Source organism: Orcinus orca, chromosome 3, assembly GCF_937001465.1.
Source record: "Orcinus orca chromosome 3, mOrcOrc1.1, whole genome shotgun sequence".
Lineage (NCBI taxonomy): Eukaryota > Metazoa > Chordata > Mammalia > Artiodactyla > Delphinidae > Orcinus > Orcinus orca.
In genome coordinates this window covers 97,412,643-97,434,779 of record NC_064561.1, presented here as the reverse complement: position 1 = coordinate 97,434,779, position 22,137 = coordinate 97,412,643, and the positions used below count along the sequence as shown (strand labels likewise).

At 35.7% G+C, this 22,137-nt stretch overlaps 1 protein-coding gene and 1 non-coding gene across 6 annotated transcripts in view; both read right to left on the bottom strand.

Annotated features, from left to right (window-relative positions):
* Positions 1-22,137, bottom strand: part of FBXL17 (F-box and leucine rich repeat protein 17) — a 476,179-nt gene that overhangs the window by 155,393 nt on the left and 298,649 nt on the right. For 4 of the 5 annotated variants that reach the window (XM_033423739.2, XM_033423741.2, XM_033423738.2 and 1 more), the window contains one exon: positions 6,008-6,084. In XM_033423739.2, the coding sequence (XP_033279630.1) occupies positions 6,008-6,084 (77 nt within the window). Of the gene's footprint in view, positions 1-6,007; positions 6,085-16,474; positions 20,187-22,137 lie in introns of those variants that run through there. The other variant, XM_033423743.2, reaches the window with a different exon arrangement.
* On the bottom strand, positions 8,282-8,388 carry LOC117200576 (U6 spliceosomal RNA). Its single transcript, XR_004482171.1, has one exon. It is a non-coding gene; the product is annotated as a U6 spliceosomal RNA (small nuclear RNA).

Below are 22,137 nucleotides of genomic sequence, written 5' to 3'. Positions count from 1 at the left end.
AAAAGTCTATTATGATAAGCATGGTTATTGTTCAGTCTTTTATTTCAGGGTTATATAGCTGCAGGCTTAGGAAAGCTGCAGGCTTAGGATGACCTAGGAAATAGGGAAGAAAGTCAACAATTTCTTTGCTGTTGAGTGGGAAAAAAAAAAAAAGCATTTAGAAAACAGTTATAATTAAATACCAATTTTTTGGTTAAAAATCATGACAATTACTGAAAAGAAAGAAAAAAGAGAAAATAACACTTGCTAAGTACAACAGTAGACACATAAATACAATAGTGAGGAATTCCAGGAATGAAAGAATTAGAAGTGGAGAGAAATAACTTTTAAGATGGGCATAAAAACAAGGTGAATTTGCAACAGTAGAAGATTTAGCAATTTAGTACTCTTTTGTTAGAAACAATAAAAGCTATCTATATTTAAATGACAGAATGGAGAGAAAGTGTGAATAATCAACAGTAAACAATAAGACATTCTTTTTGACTTGCAACTGTATTTTCTAAAGTTCTTCTCTGTCACTTTACAACTATTAGAGTTATTCCTGCTGACAAAAGGAGTTGAATCTTACCCAGCAACCTTGGAGCAGTCTGAAATACAATTTGAAAATGAGACAAAACATAAAAGAAAAAAACCAAGAATTAAATATTAAATGGAACATCACTGTATGTAATGCATACCTAATAATATGAAAAATAAGATGGTGTAAGAAAGAGCAAAATTATTTTTGGTATAAGATTTTTTTCTTGAATAATATATCAGTGTTGGTTTGGCAAGAAAAGAAAAAAAATGAAACACTCCTGATACTAGTATAACCCAGAATGCTTCTTGGGATCTCTTTTTGTTTCTTCAGTGTGCTTATTTTGAAAATGTATCCCAGATCCCAATTTGGATTAACTAATAGCTAAAGAGGTCTGGTATTCCAAGAAGAGGTAGCGAATGCACAACTTATTAATCTTTCAATAGCGTCAGAAGGCCAACAAGGCTGGGGTGAGGCATGGGTTAGACCAAAGCAAAGATTTATGGCTGCTGGCACTCCCTGCCATTCTTCTTGTCTGGAAGAAGATGCATTACCTGTTTTTTCTCTTTTTTTTTAATAAGCAGGCCAGCCCTGTCCTCTGGATCCCAACAGGGTGAAAGCTCCAGGAATGCAGAAACTATATGTCCTGCCTCTAGCACAGAGCCCAGCACATAGTAGGTACTGAATCAATATTTGTTAACAGAATGAATATACATCACGTCTGTCGTGTGGCAGACCAACTGAAATGACATCTCACATGGTAACCACTGGAACAAATGACCTCCTTGTCTTGGAAGACCTTTTGCCCAGAGCAATCCAAAAGCTTTTATGGCAAGCCTTGGGGTTAGGTTTAAAAGGCCCAGATCAGGCAGAAGCGCATTGGCAAGCAGAGTAAGGGGCAGTCAAAGACTGTCCTCAGAGAGCAGCCCCAGGGCCTGCGGGAGTGACGGGAGAATGTGGAGCGGCCCAGATGAGCCTGTGGGTTGTCAGAGACTTGTAGGCCCCAGACATCGATGTCAGTAGTTGAGTGTTTACAGTCCTCTTTAATTAAAAGGTTATTTGACAACTTGAGATGGGAAGCAAAAAGATATCCTCTAGAGTGTATTTCAAGGGCCCTGAGGAGTGCTAAATAAAGTCAAAGGAAATGTGATAACAACCCAGAAAGGAACCTGGGTCCTTTTTACAACTGCTCCCTAACACAGGGTCACACTGGTAACCTTCACTACGGAGATGCTAATGGAGATACGGGCTTTATTCATCCATCCCATTTACTATACCACATGTTCTATGCCTTGCAGCTGGAGTAAGACTGGCTCTGACCTCTGTAGGCTTGAATGATACAAGTTGTTTTCCCTTTAATCCTAAGGATACACTGTTCTGAAGGAGGAGAATTTTCAACAGAAAAGTGTTTGAAGGTGAGCAGAAAGGTTGGTTGGAAATTATTAGTTGATAAATTATTATAAGAACAAAAAACAAAAGCATACGGGAAGCCAAGAGAAAATTATCCAAACAAAAATGAAGGTAACATAGAGAAGAGATAGGGAAGAAACCTAAGATGGGGAGACAAATTAAAGATTTTATACTTTTTGCTGCATCTTTCTTTTTATTCCCCACTAATAAGAATCTGGTTTAGATAGCTTAGGTGTGGAAGTCAACTAGGCATGTATAGACTAATACAGGTCAAACTTCTAAATAATGATTCCCATAAACAGAAAGCCACACTTGGAGGAGGAGGGCTAATTCTTCTTCAGAAAAAGAGATGATTCTGTAATTATAAAAACTGCCAATTAGTGAGTGTCCACTATGCCACCAGGCACAACACAGATGTTTTATATTCATTTTCACTACCTTTTATGGTGTGTATTATCATGTGCTTAACAGATGACAAAACTAAGAGGTTAAGTAACTTGCTCAAGGTCACAAAGAAAAGAAGAGGCGAATTCTAACCTACTTCTCTGACTCAGTTTGAGTTTTTTTCCCACGATACTACCTATAACATTTATTTGTTTAGTGACAGAAGAGTGACAATATTAGATTTCTCTTTAGGGAGCAATTTCCCAAGACTGTATTTTCCATTTAGCTGTGCCTGAATTATTGATTTGTTTATAATTGTTATCCTTTACCATAAAGATCTATGTTCAATCTGGGGAATAAGAAACCTATTAGAATGATAGTTTTCTTCATGACAACTGTATCATATATCAATTAAAATGAACATAACTGGGTTTCCCTGGTGGCGCAGTGGTTAAGAACTCGCCTGCCAATTCAGGGGACATGGGTTCGAGCCCTGGTCCGGGAAGATCCCACATGCTGCGGAGCAACTAAGCCTGTGTGCCACAACTACTGAAGCCTGTGCGCCTAGAGCCTGTGCTCCACAACAAGAGAAGCCACCGCAATGAGAAGCCCATGCACCACAACAAAGACCCAATGCAGCCAAAAATAAATAAATTAGTTTAAAAAAAATGAACATAGCTTCCTAACAGCCTGGGCAGGTGTTGCTAAGTACTATAATACTACACTCAACAACTGTGAGAATCTTGAGAAAAATTACAAATGATAAGCCAGGAGAGCTGCTGTTTCTGAATCAATGCATCCTGCAAAAACACTTCAAAAATCTCAGGATACAGTACTGAATGCATGTACGAACACAGCACCAAAGAAAAAGGAGGTGAGGAGAAGACTAGCTAGAATATGAGCAAAGCAATAGGAAGCAGAATTAGGGAGTAGTCTCTTGAAGGATGAAATTCCCCTGGTATCAGGTGTACATCAAATTTTACAATTTCTAAGTAGCCTCAAAAATCAAAAAGTCCCACAGAATATGTCTTTAATTATCCAGTTAAAGAAGGAAGAAAGCATCTGCTTTTCCTTCTTAAAATTTATAATTAACACAGGGCAAGGGATCACAGCCTCCCCTAGTAGAGCAATGACCTCCAATAACATGCCGTTTCTCTGGTTACAATGAAGAATCTTTCTTGCTGTCTTTTTGACAAAAATTGTTCACGTGTTATTGGCATGGTACCAGAGGAAAAAAGATGCACTGAGCTGAGTGTTTAGTAACTTCTTTTAATTTTAAAATCAAGTAGCAATTATAGTAAAATCTCATAAACTATTGACCTTTCCCCCTCATCCTCAACTGTGCCCAAACATTTTGAAAAACAGAACCAACAGATGCACAGAGACTTTCATCACAAATCCTTAGAACACCTAAAACCTCACGGAAGAAGGAAGAGAGACTAGGTGGGGCAGAGAGCTTGAAAGCTGGAGGGACTGAGGTATGAAAAAAACCGTGATAGATTTCATGTCTGGGTGGAGGAAGGAAGTCCTCAAAAGTTTCACTTCTACTTCCTCTCAACTAGACTAGATCAATGGTTCTCAACTTTGGCTGACATTGACAACATTTAGACAGGTTTTATTGCCTGGGCACCACCTCCTAGAAATTCTGATTTAATTAGTCTTGTGTAAGGTTCAGGCATCTGAATGCTTTAGAAACTCCCCAGGTGATCCTAATGTGCAGAGAGGGTTGAGAACCGCTGACCTAAATAATTCAGAGATAGGAATAAATGCAAACCACATGGGCAAAGTTCTAACCGTTTTCACCTCACCAGGAGAAAAAAAATCCTGAGATCTCAAAATATCAGAACCTGAGAATATCACTAAACAATAGCAATAAACAATAGCAATAAACCTTCCTTCCTTCCAAGGAAAGGAAAGGAGGTAGAAGAATTTTGTGTGAATCTTTTCTCTGTCCCACTCCTGTAGGAAAGCAATTTTTCTCAGCAGTATACATTGTGCTAATCATTAGACTAGGTACCAGGTACACACAGGAGCATGAAGTCAATTCACAAATGAGGAAACAGTCTCAGAGACGCGAAGGAACTTCCCTAAGGCCAAAGAACAAGGAACGAAGACAGAACTCGATCCCAGATCTGTCCCAAGTCCAAAGGTTTTTCTCTTTTCCGTATCTTCTGGAACACTTCTTTGCACTGGCTAACTTAACTGGTACTGGGACAGAGTGTAACTTTAGCAACATTTTCCACTGCAGGACCTTGAAAAGTTCTAAGGAACTTAATCCATAGCTCTCCTGGCAATTAGCAATCTGACATTGACAGCAAACAGGTAAAAGGGAGAAATATAAAGTAAGGTTGGAGGGGCAGGTAGGAGACTAATGGTAAAGGATCTTGAATGCCAAGTAAAGAGTTTGCAACGTATGAATGTACTAGTTAATTAACAAATCTACAGGTATTGAGGATATGCCCTGTGTTGGGCAGAGAACACTCTAAGGCCTAGACAATAGGGAGATATTGGAGGTTTTAGAGTTACTGTATCTAAGTGGCAATCTAATATGCCAAACCAGAAAACAAACTACAAGTAAAAAGAAAATATATCAAAACACTCCTTTCTCATGGTATAATTAGGAAAAAGACAACAACCCAGAAACATTATAGATAAATCCATGTAAGACATTTACCATTCTCAAAAAATAAACTTTGAAAAGAAATTAGGGTTTTCAAGCCAAATCCTTTATGTTATTTTTTGTTACAGCTTCCATAGAATTTTTCCAAAGGATGAATTTAGTAGCTGATAAAATACAACTCTCCCACCCAGGGCAGATGGTCAGTATGACATCTTAGGATTGGAGTCGGTTATTAGCATATGTTGGAGTTAACAATAAAAAACGTAATGGATTATTAGTTCCCTTCAAGGCAGAAAGCATATTCTCCAGTTTAAAGGAACAAATTTAAAAATCAGAAAAGAAAAATGGAAACCATTTTAGTCTCCCATAAAGCCAAATAATTAGTTAAAACGCTGTATTTAGATTACATATGCAAATTAATAGGAAAAAATATATAAAGCTGAATGAAAAAGGAAAGGCTAGCTTACTTTTCTTTATTACTCCAATAGGATGATTTCATACTTTTCATATTTTTAAAAAACAACTTGCTTTTCTCCACTTTAAAGGGATATTTAAAATTAAGATAATTTAAACTCTTACAAACAAATGTATACCCTTTACTTCCTGTATATCTGAACTTCCTATTGGAAGTTTCCAGCATTTTAAAGAATTTAAGGCATTAAGAAGGTTGGCATTTGGAATGGCACAAGAATGCATTTTACATGACATTAAGCAAATCAACTCAATGTAATAGTTACTTTATATTTATTATATCAAATATGTAATTATCCTAGTATTTATTTTCATCATACAGCAATTTTAGCCATACTTTTTAATCCTATGTGAGTGTGTATGTGCATGTGCACATATGTGTGTATGATTACATGTGGTGATAAACTGATATACATGTTCATTTTTACTCTGGTTCCATTTTCATGATTTCTTGATTTTGGGGGGGGTGTGATCAGAGACTACAAGTAAAGATAAAACTCATAGTCTCTATGAGTTAGTAGCTTTTGATTTCTTTTAAAAAAGCTTTCAAAGATCTTGTACCTTTTTATTCTTGAAAATGATTAGGACAATGGCTCATTACATACCATAATCTGTGATTTTACAGGACACCAAATACAGCTCTTTCAGGTTTTGTCCTTCCTTTGCAATGACCTCCACACACCTAAAACACATACAAAAAATGGTGAGTTACACTAATGCGTTTCAAGTTAAATTAGCAAGAGTTTGGCCAGGACTGTAACAGGAAGAGGTCAGCGTTTGATGAATGCCACAGCTCTCTCCTTTCAACAAACCTCTTTCAAGGTGTTTCAGGAAAAGGTATTATATTCCCTGCTTTAAACTCAAGTGCTCTAATACCTAAATGACTTTAATTAAATACATTTATGACTAGCACATCTTTTAAAACCAAAGTGATGAAAGAGAGATATTCCTGTAAGAGTAGTGTTACATTTGGTAATTAAGGATTAGTAAACATGTGCTATATAATGAACATATGTGATTTACATAAAAAATAACGTAATTAAAGTGTAGAATATGGACAGATGGTCATTATAAAAGAATGGTAATATTGCTCATGGTTTAATTATTAATGATGGACTTTGATAACACTGAAGTACACATTTTGTGAAATTTTATTCAAAATAAAAATGTTTTAAAAATCTGTAACACTGATTAAAGATGAAAGAAAAATCGTACACATAAGAACTTTAAAATCTTTTACTTTAAAATGTTTTACTCTTAACATTTTAAATGAATTGTTGCATACATATAGGCCATATTCATAATATAGATATAGATAGGTAAGATTTAAAGTCTTTTCTGGTTTCATTTCAGTTAAAAGGTTTTTGAATGGTGTACTCTGCTCTAATGGCCGTAGTGGAACATGTAGTACAGAATTGAATGAACTTTGAAAACAATGATTAACAGTGTGGCTCAGTCCCCTGAATTATCAGAAAAACCTGTACAGTCAAACTGACACATTGGCAGATGCATCCTTCAATGCAGCTCCTGTTTTAATCTTTATAAATAACAGTTAAGTAAAAGGGTAAAAGCAAAAAGAGTCATTAACCTTTTCTAGAAAGTAAGGATCAAGTAATTTGATACCTATGTGTGTAATCCATCAAAAAATTACTGAGTATCCATCTCTGTCTTCCAGATATTTTATTTGCTGTCTGGCTTATTTGTAAGTATCTTCATAAAATGTCAGGAAATTTTATACAATTTTACTTCACATAATTTATTACTGAAGGTTAAATTAATTATAGAGAAGACATATTTTTCTTTTAAAAATATTTTTATAGAATATTGTTTTAATGGAATGATAAACATTTCTAAGTTCCTCAGAATAACTGAATAAACATTTCTTTGGCTATTTAAAAAAAAAAAGGTATATGATAAAAATGGGTAAGCTCTTCCATGGTTACAACAGAAAACTTAAAACAGTAACAATGTAATTATGATTGATACAGGTTATTATGAAGGGAAATTTTTAAACCTAATTCCGTGTCATTTCGCTTTACTGTAATATTTGAATAAAGCCATAAAAAAAGGGAAAATAAAACATTACAGGCAACAACCATGTTTTACATATGACTTTAAAAACTAATTTTCACATACTAAGGATAAAAATAAAGGCCCTAGATGATTATATTATAAATAGTTAATAAAAAGTCCACTTTCTACTGTATCGAATATGCATAGCTCTCTGTCCTCCTCCATTACCTACCAAAAAAGTTAGCAGATCCAACATTTTGTATGACCACCACAAAATGAAATGTTAGTGCAGAAATAATGTTCATATCATTTATTTTGTTCTCATGGTCTTTTCAAATAGTTCAAAACACCTGATTTTACATCTGATTATGGAAAAACTCTAAGCAAATACAATATTCTATTTGTGTTCCTGCCACTTGATTCTATATTAATAGGTATGCTACAAGCACACGAGAACATTAAAGACACACAGAGCAGACTACAGACAGCAAACACAAATTGATTTCAGTGTACAAGCCAGATCAAATGCTATTTCATAGGCAACAAAAACCGGTATTCACATAAAATCAGATAATCAATCACTGGATAAAAACTGTCCTAAAACTGATGAAAGGCCATGAGCATCAGGTTTCCTCCCTACATGACAGAGAAAGTTATGAATAGATATTACACATATATTTAGCTTACTCAAGAGGCAATAGCCAAGAGAAAACATGTGATTAAGAAATAAAAAACAGTACAGTACATATCTTTTAGAGGAAAAAAAAGAGAAACATAAGAGAAAAGCACTTTGCTTTTACAAAGGATCACCTAGGATTTTTGTTCTTTTGTTTAAATGTTTTTTTAAATAATTAATTAATTAATTAAAAAATAAGGAACGCGTCATGAATTTGTGTGTCATCCTTGCGCAGGGACCATGCTAATCTTCTCTGTATCATTCCAATTTTAGTGTATGTGCTGCCGAAGCAAGCACTTGCTCTGTTTTTAAAAGTCCAGTGATGGACTTCCCTGGTGGCGCGGTGGTTGAGAGCCCGCCTACCGATGCAAGAGACACGGGTTCGTGGAGCGGCTGGACCTGTGGGCCGTGGCCGCTGGGCCTGCGCGTCCGGAGCCTGTGCTCCGCAGCGGGAGGGGCCGCAGCGGTGGAGGGCCCGCGTACCGCAAAAAGAAAAAAGTTCAGTCACATAAGGTTTTCCAAATTACTTTTAATTACCCTGTAATAACAGCCAGTGTGCTAGAAGTTATGCACAACGTAAAACTATGCCGCAAATAGGAATTCATGGAGGAAAAAAAAGTATTCCCTGGAAGATTTTTAGCAAAAATTATTTTTTTAATTTAAATATCACATATTTCATGGATGTGATATTTGAGAAGTCCCAAGTTCTGTGAACCTGGACTGAAACGCAATATCATATTAACACACAAAACTGAGTGGTTCAAATAAATAGGTAAAATAGCTGTTTTTTTGAGAGTTGAAAATGGAAGTGGTTTATATTATCCTGTTACCTCAAATTGGTGAAAATGGAACCCCACATCAGGTCCCTGGCTAGTGTCTTAAGTCCTGTGATTAGTCTAGGCCTACCTAGTTTCCCAGGCAGCTTGTAGTGATAGCAAGTCATGATGAGAGACCACGCTGGTGACTGTCCTTTCCTTCTAAAACTTTTAGAGTCCATTCTAGAATATATTTACAGGAGGTACCCTAACACAAGTCTGTTGACCACATTTACTCTAAATCTACTCTGTTTCAAGAGTCTTGGCTTTAGTTGTGGCCTTTAGTGTATTAACATCAGAGAATTTCCCAGTTCACTGCATAGACTGTATGCAGGCAACAAACAAGGCTTCGTAATTATTTACACCTTTTGACTACACGTATTCATGTAAATTTTTAAGGCGTATTAAAAATGATACCCAAAAAAGGGAGGAATGTTTGCAAAGTCATAGTCTGTGAGGAGAGTGAAAGAACCAAAGACCACATTTAAAACCTTTGCTTCTCCATCCCCTCTGCTATTCACAGATATCAAATAGGAGAATATGCATTAATCTCAGTGATTAATTATAGTTTTGTCCCTAGGGGTAAGCCATGAATTCCTAAACTCAGAATCCAGAATTCAAAATTTTCCCATTATCCCCCTACCCGTCCCCACCATCCCTAAGGATAAACCTCAGAATACCATATGACCAACATTTTCTATGGGTCAGTGCATTCGAAGATTTTCTATTTCATGCATGACAACCTAAGGAATTACAAAACTTGGGAAAAGAACAATATCCTTAGGGAAAGTAATAATCTGTAAGATTATTAAGAACAAATTCATAATATAGGAATATGGTATAGTGGAAAAATGCAGAAGAATATCAAATATTGTTAAAGTAGCCCATGAACATCAAACACAAGCCTACTAAACCACCTTGCTGAGTTCTGAGAAACAAGAGGAGACATGTTTTAACAAGAGTGAATAAAGAATCAGAAGACATACATTCTATTTTCACCTGCATGAAACCACAGAACAACCCCTATCTTCTTCGAAGTCCCACATCATCATTCTTTATAAAAATGAGGGCCTATATGAAAAATTTATCCAAATGAAATGTCCTAGGTTCATTTAAATATATTTTAGTTCATTCTGAATTGCCTCCCCTCAGATTATTTTCTTGCTTTTATGTTTTGGCAGGGTTCTGAAGAGAATTAAAAAATTGCAACCACTGTAAATTCCTGAGTAACAGCTGTTGAGTACATATATGTATAAACTCCGTTAGAACAGTGAAAAGGGCCAGAAAACCTGCTCCAAAGCGTCCAGAATTATTTTTTATAATAATGTGATTTTATGCTCACTTGCTTTTGATAATGTTCTAAAATGCACCTAAAACATTTGACGAAATATGAAAAACAGTAAAAAGGTACTTTTGTGATCAATATAGGGTTTTTTTTTTTAAAAAGAGAAGGCATTACTTAGCTTCAGTGGAGGGAAAAATCTGTCTCCCTAGCAATAGATTCCTGGTAACCTGATTTATGTGAAGGGTAAAGGTTAATGAATTAAGCTGTGTAAGCTTCAAAACTATCAAAGGAATTCAAAAGAGCCTTGAATTATAGAAAACAATGGCCATTCTACATACATACCAAATTTTTATGTTTTTTGTCTCCAACTCAAAAGCTGGAACATGGCATTAGTGACAATTGAAAAGAACTAATGAGGAAATATGACTACATTGCTTGCAAAGAGGAGTGTCCTAGGAGACCTTGTTACTGTTTGTGATGTGTTTCAAATCCAAATGAAGCTAATTGGAGCTGCCAGACACTGGTTTGCAAATCTCACTTTAAAGGACAGGCTCAATCACCTTAGAGGTGTGAAAAGAAATGTCCCCATTAGAGATGCATTAGTATGTGGCTTGGTGAATTTCTAAATAAACTTTAGGATGTTCTTTCCTAAGTCACTTTTATATTTGAATAATAGATATATCTTCAAGCAGAAGAAAAAATGCAACAAGACAAAAACAACCCTACAGATTTAAAACAAAAAGTATGAACAGTGCTATAAAGTAATTGGCAAATAAGTGCAACGGGGAGCTAAGTACGTTTAAAGTCGAATAAACACGTAGATCAAACGTTAAAACTCCTGAAATACAAACACATCATAAAAGTGATCTATTTGGGGGTTTTAGAAATAGAACTTAATTTTCATCATTTCCTGAAACTAGACAAGCCAACAAGCCACTCTGTGTTATATAGATTGTAAGTGGGTAAAAGCAGAAGAGCCTGCAACACACACACACACACACACACACACACACGAAAAGGAATAAAAAGGATTTACAAGATCTAAAGAGAGAAACAAGGGAGCAAACTTGGTCCAATTCTGTGCTACAAAAGCTCATCCTGACTAACTCATATACGGGTCATTTAAATGATAGCAGAGGTCACCAAAACACAATTTGGCATCTTACACAAAGAATATTGATATTTGATTGATTTTTCTAAAGCCCCAAATCGAGTTTTACTGACGTATAGTCTAATCCCAGTGCAGCAAATGAATGGACATGATTTATAGGTACACCCTGCTTTCAGAATGTGCACTATATAACAGATTTCTATGTTAAAAAAAGATAAATTTACAGTTAAACATTTACAAGATGAATCAATTCAAGAATTTACTAACAGTACCTTTCCTGTTATATGTGAATATAATTTCATTTATAAACATTCCATTCATAGGTATTTTTTTTAGTAACACGACACCTTAACATTACATAGCATTCAGTGGTTATTTTTATCTTTAACTTAAAGAAATGTACATAATGACAAATGAAAGCCTATTTTGAGAAAGTGATACATGGCATCATATTGATACGTTGAGCACCCTTTGTATTTCATGGTACACTTTCTTGTAAACGTTCTTCTATTCCATCCCTTTAACAGCACAGTATCAAATGTATGCTTAAGTCAATTTTTCATGCAAACATCTAAAGATAATCTCATAAAAGAGATGTTCACTGCAAGAGAGATTTTTTTAAAAGGATGACTTGCAATTAAAATGCTAAAGTGTTCACTCAAAACACAATATGTCTCAGGGGCAAAGACTAGGAGTGACATGCAAAATGTCACCAGCTCCACCAGTTACAATTCTCTTGGGATATTCATTAAGTTCTCACTTACCAAATGTTATTCTCTGGAAAGCCAAAATCTGATTAGTGAATCCAAGATTAATTTAGGTAGCTGCTACTTAAACAGTGGAAAACTGATGCCCATTTTGTCACACAGAGATAGTGAAAGATTACACAATGAGAAGAGTGGTTTGTTTGTTTGTTTTTAATAAGATGTACCACAATAAGTGGCCTGAGATGTTATTGAAACGTAAATTCTATGGGTTTACATCTCTGCCAACAGAGGTGTTACACCTTTGGAAGAGGTGGAGCAGATGTTGTCATCTGCTGATTCTGTCTGGACCACCCTTTCCCTGACAGTCTCTAGCATTAGGTAGGTTTCCTAACTGGAGAGTAAGTAGGAGTCGGCACTGAAAAAGGAGTAATACAACAGCAAAATAATATTTTCTAACATATTTAGGAGTGACCATCACAAACCAGCTCTTACGGGAATATTTTGTTCCTTCATTTATATAGAAAAACATGTTTAATGTAATTTGAATGTTTCTTAGAGAACTTTAAAAATGTTTTTCAAATAGAATAAAGCCTGCAGTATTTTTTTAAATGCACATTTTCCTTAAGTTACTAAGAAACAAAATGGTTAAATGTTTTTCCAAAGCAAGGGGGCAGGGGAGAGGAAACCAAACTAACACATTTGGATAAACTTGGTTCTGGCTTTAATATTTCAGATACATTTATCCAAAAGTCTTGTTTTTAATTTTAGCCGTTGATCCATCCTTTTACCGCAGCTACACTAAACCATTATATAATAACTTGAGCTAACTTTTTCTAAGCGTGCCTCTGAGTATGTAAGAAGCAGAAAAAAAGATTCTAAGCTATTTCTGATTTATTTATTTCAACAAGGTTTTATTAAGTGCAAATTATGTGTTAGAAAAGTTAAAAGATCTAATCAGAAAGCCACATTATTATAAAATGATACCCATAATACTTATAACCTTGATAGATCAACTACTATTTATTTTTGCTGCTACGGCTGATATTAATGTTCATACCCAGCAGCAGAAAAAGCATATCACTGTCTCTATATCTACTGAAAATCAACTGAAAAGAGTCATGTTTCAGGACTGAAGGAAATGCTAGAAAGAAAGGGAAGGGGAAAATTTAAAGGTAAGACTTCCTAATTCAGCAGTTTAGTCATTCTTCAATGGAAAAAAAAATGTAGTTATTTTGAAATAGGAAAAGTTAAGAAATCTCTTCCATCCTTAAAGGTTTTTGGGGTTCCATCAATTTATAGCCAATATCTCTGGGGGAATCCAGGCATTGCACAATGTTGATACAGTTAAGACTGGTGCTATCTTTATGGTATTCTGGCATATTTTAAGGTAGAGGGTGGAAGAGAAGATTTTATTATCCTACATGTAACAAAAATTTACCGTCTGGAAGCAAAAGCCCAGGCTCTGAAAAAAAAAAAAAAAACAGGAATATAAAAACATATAAAACTATGGTCCAGTTCAGTGAATTGTGATCCATCAGAGGCCATTCCTTTTCTTAAAAAAAAGCAGGCAGAATTCTGGCAAGTTCCAACTCCTACCCCATCCTACAATAATAAATAAGAACTTTAATGGTAAAGCTAGAAATATTTCAGAGACTTGTTAGGCTTCCAAACAGCTAACATGAAATTTAGATGGAATATTAAACATACAATTGATGATAATCTCCCTGCCCATCTCCACCCCCATTACACTTAGTGCTTTAAGTATTGATGAGAAAGTCTCAATTCAACAGACATCATATATTTTAAGCTCACCTTTAATTTAAAATGGACAAGAGAAAATTATTTTAGTGGACTATAAAAATATACTGAAGATGAGATTTCAGGCATTATTCAGGAAAGAGTTAAGTACTTCCTTACCCGAAGACGCCACAAGTCGGCTTTGTAGTGACTAATTACCTCTTTAACCTCTGTACTGGGGGAGCTGGCCTGTGCTTCAATACCAGTTTTGTGATAGAGCCAAAGACTGATGTTCAACAGAGACCTCCCATGACCTGTGTAGCCAAGGAGTTAACTCAGACAAGATGCTGACAAAAGGTTTCCTTCTCACTTGGGAAGGCACAGAATCTCTTTTTGGATAAGCCAAATTCTCAGAAGACTATAAAACACAGCAGTAAAGACAATTATAAAAGTCAAAAGAATGGTTTCACTTTAGCTAACAATGATTCCCAACATCCCAATGTACCACTCAAAATTTTGTTTGAGGATGGTTTTAGCAATATGAAAAAACTATATTTGTAAAATGCAATGAAGAGGGCACCTAATTTCGTATCTTTGAAAGCTTATAATTAGATAGCTGTAGTAGGACACAAAGAAAGCAGGTCAACATTCTCCGTTCCAAATGTTTCCCACATGCTTCAAGCATTCATATTCAGGAAGCCTGCACTTTGCCACTAATTTTTAAGCTTAGCAAATTTCTGGCCCAATCAAAAGCCAATAAAAGAATTTTTATAGGTGATTTTAAGTACAATTATAAAAAACTAATTAATCCTGTAATTGGGAGAAGAAAATGGTGAAGGCTTCTTATTAGTTTCTGAAAAAGAAAGTATGAGGAAGGAGTTCTAGGTTAGGGAGTGGGAAAAGTATAGGCAGTAGGAATAAAGTTATCCATATATTCATTCAGAAAGACCAAAGGAGAAAGATCACATGGCACTGAAGAAGACAAGGACACTACATAAACTTGACCTTATTGATGCTTAGCTAGATTGAACTCTGAACCCTTTGAGGCTTAAGGGTCATCACTGCTGAATTCATAAAACCTACTTCCAAAGCTCCGGGACTCCCATTACTTTATTCCTATTTTCTTCCATATCATTACATATTAATGTCATGTCAGGGGTGAAATAATCTTTGCTCTAACATTTACAGGTAAGAGAGGCAGCGGGTCACCTTTAGTTGTTTTGGTACATTATGTTTACACGGAAAGATAACTTTCTTACTTAGTAAAAAGAAATAACATTTACACTTCTTTAAAAATAAAAACGAAAGAAACAATTCATATATTTCTACAAACTACAATAAGGGACATTAACCAAGAATCCTCTTATGAAAAGTATGCAGTTTACATTTTTAATCCCAAAGGAAGAATGACAACTGATTTCAGTTAATTTTTATTTATCTGAAGGATAGAGAAACAAAGGCCTCCCCATTTCCTTCTTAAATAATATTCAAGTAAGTGCAATAGAATGAGATTTTAAAATTCCAGAGAAAGGCTATTGAACCTTACTTAGCTTCACCTGGCCAGTTCAATGATACCTGACACTATAAAGTCCATTTGCCTGTAAAATATACTTCTAGAGGATTCTTTCTTAACACTTTAATTTATCCATCAATGACAAGAACTGATTATCAGCAATTTAATTTATATTCAAAGTGCTATGTAGTATAGATGTCCACATGTATATAAATACACTTATAAATACAATTCTTAACACTTTTCCCTTCCCAATCAACAAATAACTAATTGTTGTAAATCAACAAATTATCTCAATCAAAAAATATCTAATTGTTGTAAATGCACATAGTAAAGGAATTTTAGCAGCCTAGCCCCTGAAATGTCATGATCACTAAAATTCAGGTTGCTTTGCTTGAATTAGTCCTCAGTCTATTCCCTATGAAGGGAAAACACACCTCTTTGTTCTTGGAGAAAGTGGTGGAAAGCTAATGAAACCAGTGCTAAGACTGATAGAAACCATAGGGGGGAAGCATTACCCATTTTCTCCTTGCGGAAAGTTGCAAAAGCAAGACAGTAAGTAAGCATGGAGAAAGAAGACAGCACATTTCACAATTTGTTTCAGACAGCGGGTACCTTACAGGCAACATCATGTCTGACAGCCAGCAGGAGCAAGCAACACTCCCAACCCCAGTCCTGTTATATGTTATTTTTAAAAGGTAAATCAGGGCTTCCCTGGTGGCGCAGTGGTTGAGAGTCCGCCTGCCGATGCAGGGGATGCGGGTTCGCGCCCCGGTCCAGGAAGATCCCACATGCTGCGAAGCGGCTGGGCCCGTGAGCCATGGCCGCTGAGCCTGCGCGTTCGGAGCCTGTGCTCCGCGACGGGAGAGGCCGCAACAGTGAGAGGCATGTTTCTAAATGCTCCGCTGTTGATTAGTTGTTGATTATTATAGTTACTGTTCTGTCTGCGTAATCAACAAACCATGTAGCAAAATGCAGTAACAGTATTAATATTTCTGCTCTACACACAAAACACTTCTCTCATGTACCCAAGTAAATAAAGAAATACATTCTGATATTCTGAGGAAGAAGATTGAGGTGAGGAGAGGGGCAATTGATTGTTTTCTAAGGTTGTTAGTGGAATAAAGAGGCAAGAGCAATGCCAGGCGTTTGAAAGGGACATCAGGTAAATGTGCTTGGAGTCAGTTGTGTGTTCCTATGGTTGGTTACTGGGGGGTACCATGAGTGCTGCCCTGGTAATGATAGAATTTTATAAAAAAATTAAGAGAACAATTTCCTTTTTGTGATCCGTTATTGAAAGGTAAGTGCATGCTCATCAGACACAGGACACTCTTTGGCCATTGGGCAAAATTTGGGGCTTTGGGAAAATTAATGGCAATCCAATGCCACATCATACTTTGAAAAAGGTGAAAGAAAATATAAAGGGTAATAGTATAAGCAAGTCAGTGACCATGATATATACTCAGGGACACATCAGTTGAAATAGTGGCTGTAAAGAGGAAAAAGAAGAAAAACAATATATACAGAACATAACAATATCTATATAAAATAACATTTTATATGTAACATATACAATAATACATTCATATATTTCATAATTACTAAGGAGCCTAAATTCATTTCATCTGTTTACTTATATCCAGCCTTATTTCCCTAGAAATGCATACAAAACTACAAAAGAAATGTTTGAGAGGGGCAAAGAAGGTAGAAAATATGGATAGTAAATAATAAAGTTAGGGATATACTCACCCTGAAGGAATTGATATGATTCATCCTGAAAAGCTTCTACAAATGGAATAACATTTTGGAATAAACTTTCAAGGAACCAAAGTAAAGAGGGAAGTATGATTATTTATAAGATTCATAATATCAGTGAGTTAAAAAAATCTGATCAAAAGAAGTTACAAAAAGACTAGATAGGCTTGACATATCTCTGGGGAAAGGCTGAAGTTTCAAGAAAGTGTTAAAATATTTGGAATCATTTGGAAAATTTCCTCCCATTTCTTAATACCACTGTGGACTTAATTCACATGAAAATGGCCCCTCAAAAAGCTGAAAATTTTAAAGTATATTGTACATGATTAATAATATAATGCAATAATAACAGAGATGATATTTAGCTATATCAAAATTTTACTGAAATTTAATGTTTCTTGTACAAAATCAATCAGTCATGGACAGTAGAAATATGCTTCCAATGCTCACATTGTCAAAGTTTTGTATGTGTGTATGTGTAAGACACAGTCCTGGGGTTTGGAATGTAATTGAACTTCTCTTAGTCTTTTCTGTAAAATTCTGGAAATTACAATACCTATCTCCAAGGATTTTGCAAATGTTACATTTCACAATGTTTGCAAAGGTGCTTTTAGTTATTCAACAAACATTTACTAACCCTTACTCTGCCCCTAACTAATGGATACAAAGATGGAAAAGACATGTCTCTTCCCAAAGGGAATTCACAATCTTGTCAATTTTAACATCTTCCACACAAATAAGACAGGGTTATTTAGGATCGAATAGAATTTTCAAGTACATTTCTTAGAAAACTAGCAATGTGGGACTTTAATAGTTGACATATGCAAGAAAGAAATGTAAGCTCCAATAAGTTCATGTTAAATCGATTTTTTTCCCTAGTAAAAAAATGCATGTAAAGCACATAGGACAGCACCTAGCACACAGGAAGCAATTAAATTTTAATTATTATTATTTAGGCCCTAGCACAGAACTTGGCACATAAAAAAATGCCTGTGGTAGGCTGAATAATGGCCCCCAAAGACACCAGGTCCTAATCCATGCAACCTTTAAGTGTTACTTTATATATACTTTATACTTTTTTATGGAAAAAGGGTCTTTGCAGGTGTGATTAAATTAAAGATTTGAGATGGGGAGATTATTCTAGATTATCTGAGTGGGCCCTAAATACAATCACAGGTATACTTACAAGAAAGAGGCAGAGGGAGATTTGACATAGACAAGAGAGGAGAGAGTAATATTACCCCAGAAGCAGACTGGAGTGATATGACCATAAGCCAAGGAATGTTGGTAGCCACCAGAAGCCAGAAAGAAAAGGAATGAATTCTTCCCTCCAGAGGGAGACTGACACCTTGATTTTGGCCCAGTGAAACTGATTTTGGATGTCTGACCTCCACAACTGTGAGAGAATAAATATTTTTGCTTTCAAGCAACCAAATTTGTAGTAGTTTGTTACAGTAGCCACAGGAAATGAATATAGTGCCTAATAAATGGCATTAAACGAATCACTGGATTACACATGTGGCACCAAGAAATATGACTTATAAAGGTAACAAACTGGGGCTTCCCTGGTGGCGCATGGGTTGAGAATCCGCCTGCCAATGCAGGGGATACGGGTTCAATCCCTGGTCAGGGAAGATCCCACATGCCACGCAGCAACTAAGCCTGTGCACCACAACTACTGAGCCTGTGCTCTAGAGCCCGTGAGCCACAACTACTGAGCCTGCATGCCACAACTACTCAAGCCCGCGTGCCTAGAGCCTGTGCTCCGCAACAAGAGAAGCCACCGCAATGAGAAGCCCGCTCACCGCAACTAGAGAAAGCCCGCGTGCAGCAGAGAAGACCTAACTCAGCCAAAAATAAATAAATAAAATGAATAAACTTATTTAAAAAAATAATAAAGGTAACAAACTAATTGCAATTAAGATGACATAATCAGATAAGACAAAATTTTAAGTTGTGAAAGGGAGAAAAAAAGAAAACCTTAAAGAATCCTACCAAATCTTCAGCCTGAATTAGAATAAATTCCAAAAAGGTATGTCTTCTAAACTTTTTTAGAATAAACACTCATTTTTGCACAATTTATTATCGAAAATTTGAAGCATACCGAAATTTAAAGGAATTGTTCACTCAAAGCCATTATTCACCATCTAGATTCCATAATTAACATTTTTCTACATCTGCTTTATCTCAGATGTATCCCATCTATTTCTCTATCCACCCAGGTATCTATCCATTCTTACTTTTTAATGCATTTTAAAGTTAAGTGCAGACATCAGTACATTTCACCCATAAATACTTTATCATACACATCATTAAAGTTCAATGTTTATAATGGTTCTCTTAAAAAAAAAGGTTTTACCTGCTGTGAAATACACAAATCTCAAATGCAATCAGGTTTGACAAGTGCATATACCTGTCTACCTTGAACCCCTATCAGATCTAGACTATTCCTAGCACCCCACCAAGTTCCCTCATGCCCCGCCTTCCAGTCAATGCCCATACCCACCCACAAAGGCAACTACCATTGTATATGTTTTGTTACTTTGTTTTATTTTACCATAGCTTAGTTTTTTTTTTTTTTTTTTTTTTTTTTTTTGCGGTATGCGGGCCTCTCACTGTCGTGGCCTCTCCCGTTGCGGAGCACAGGCTCCGGACGCGCAGGCTCAGCGGCCATGGCTCACGGGCCCAGCCGCTGCGCGGCATGTGGGGGATCTTCCCAGACCGGGGCACGAACCCGTGTCCCCTGCATCGGCAGGCAGACTCTCAACCACTGCGCCACCAGGGAAGCCCCTACTCTTTTTATCTTTTAAGAAAATACACAATAATAAAAGATAGCTAGAAACTGATCAATATTTTAAAATTTATTTGTATATTTCCAGAATTTTTTTAATGCACATGATATAAAAGTACACATACATGATATAATTTGTTCATTAAACAGACAATGCTCGCTGCAGGCTCTTTGCAATAGCCTTCTGGCCCAGATGCAACATTCCATCTGCTTGTTCTTTGGGATATCTTCAAGGGATATCTAATTCTATCTCATCTATCATCTTTATTCCAAGCACCTGACTATCCAACAATAACCAGATAACTTCAGAAAAGGGATCTCAGACGGTTCTTAGCCTTCAACGTTATATGTTGTCTTCCACGTTATCTCTCATGAGTTGAACTAAAAGTTAAAAACCAATATAAAATCAGCCCCAAAACTATGATCTCCTTGATAAGCATCAAGCTTTTCATTTAAGGTTCCTACCCTAACTGAATATTTGGTGAAAGACATTATATAATTTTGTGCCTTAAAAGGTAGACTGCTTATCCAATCACCAAGAGCATTTTTTAAAATGTGTTGCCTTAAACTGGGTTAGGATTCTGGCACTAGTCAGCATATAGTAAAAGCTGGATACCATGGACCTTTCAGCAGAGTTTTCCTCAATCTGGCAAAAAAAATAATGGAACTGCCTTTCTTTTAGTGTTACTAATTATCTAAGTGAATTGCCCAATTTTAAGTAACACACAGTCTGCTGATTTTCATAGCTACATATACTGCACATAAAATAAAAGACGTCACCAAAACATGCTGAAAACCATGGAAGTTGCAAATGAACATAAAGATGCTTAGTACTGCTGAAGAGACAAGGTCAGTGTTTTTCTCCAATCGTAAGTAAACAAAACAGATCAAAGAAAATTTAACCTGACAGTTTATCTTTTTTCACTCCATTGTAAATTTTATTTTTGTCTCACATAAAATGATTCACCTATGATCGAGATGATTTGTGTTAAGCAACCAAACATTAGGTACTTAAAGAACTCTTTGTAAACAAAGCCCCCAAATAGGATCAAGGACAGAGTCACACATCTCTTAAAGGATTTAGTTAAGGTTCAAGACATGCAAAAGTTCGTGAACAGCCATATTAACATCGCCAAGCACAGTATAGGTTTCTATATTTGAGGATATCTATTAGATCTGAAATATCTTTTTGATATATAATATAAAAATAATGAAGATATTAATAGCATTGGGCATATTACTATAAACCTCACATGACCAAAGTCTGATATTCAATGAGAGGAAAAGATATTATACCTTGATTTCAAAATATAATATGTAAAAATATAGTAAGAATTATATAACCATTATATTATTTTTCAAAAGATTAACATTTAAAAATGGAAACCACTGAGAAATAATTGCAGTTACTGTATGAAAGCCTTTAAAAGTTATTTTAGACTTTTATATTATTCAATTACACCATATAACTTTTAAGACATTCAACCTAATTCTTTCCGAAGTAAACTTTAAACACTGATTAGAATCAATGTCTGTAAATCCCTACAAAGGGAGAATAAATGCATGTTTATTGCAAAAATTAATACAGAGCCCAAATCTATGAGTTTGGAAATCTCTCTTAATAGCTAGTACAACCAATGTCAAACATTAATTATAAAGAGACATTCAGAATTATTTGGGGTTGAAAAAAGTTTTAATGGCCAGCAGGTTGTATATTCATACAAACTGGGTACAGCCAAATTTGTTACTGAGCCTACCTTCTAACATCCATGCCCAGTCACCCTGAGTCTGGTCTTCAGCCAAACACCTAATTCCGCTATGCTTGGAATCTTCAATTTTATTGGCTTATCCAGGCCAGATTAAGGCATGTAGAGGCCATGAGTCCTGGAAAAAAATATGGTTCCTCTTCCATCTCTAATTTCATAATAATAATTTAAAACTCCACTAAACTGCAAAATTCATGAACGAAAGACCAAAGTCTAATTTTAATCTTTTTTTCTCAGATTGTTGATGCTGTCCTTCTGGGGGTGATACACTAGGCATGTGCTTGGTCTGCTTAATGGTAATCCAGCAGAATGCCAGACTTGTACCAACCTACTGCTATACCCTTCACTGAGAACCTCTATGCCCCTGTTTTATGGACCAAGATGATTTTGACACATTTCTTTTGTTCAAATTTTGTCCCCCATTTATTTCTTTCATTGTAGCTTGAAACCCTAGATATTGACTTCTGGCCCCAAAATTCTACATAAGTCTATCTGACTTGGCCCACTAAACAGAATTATTACATAGATAGTTTCTCAAAACACTAAATTTTTCATGTACTTAAGAC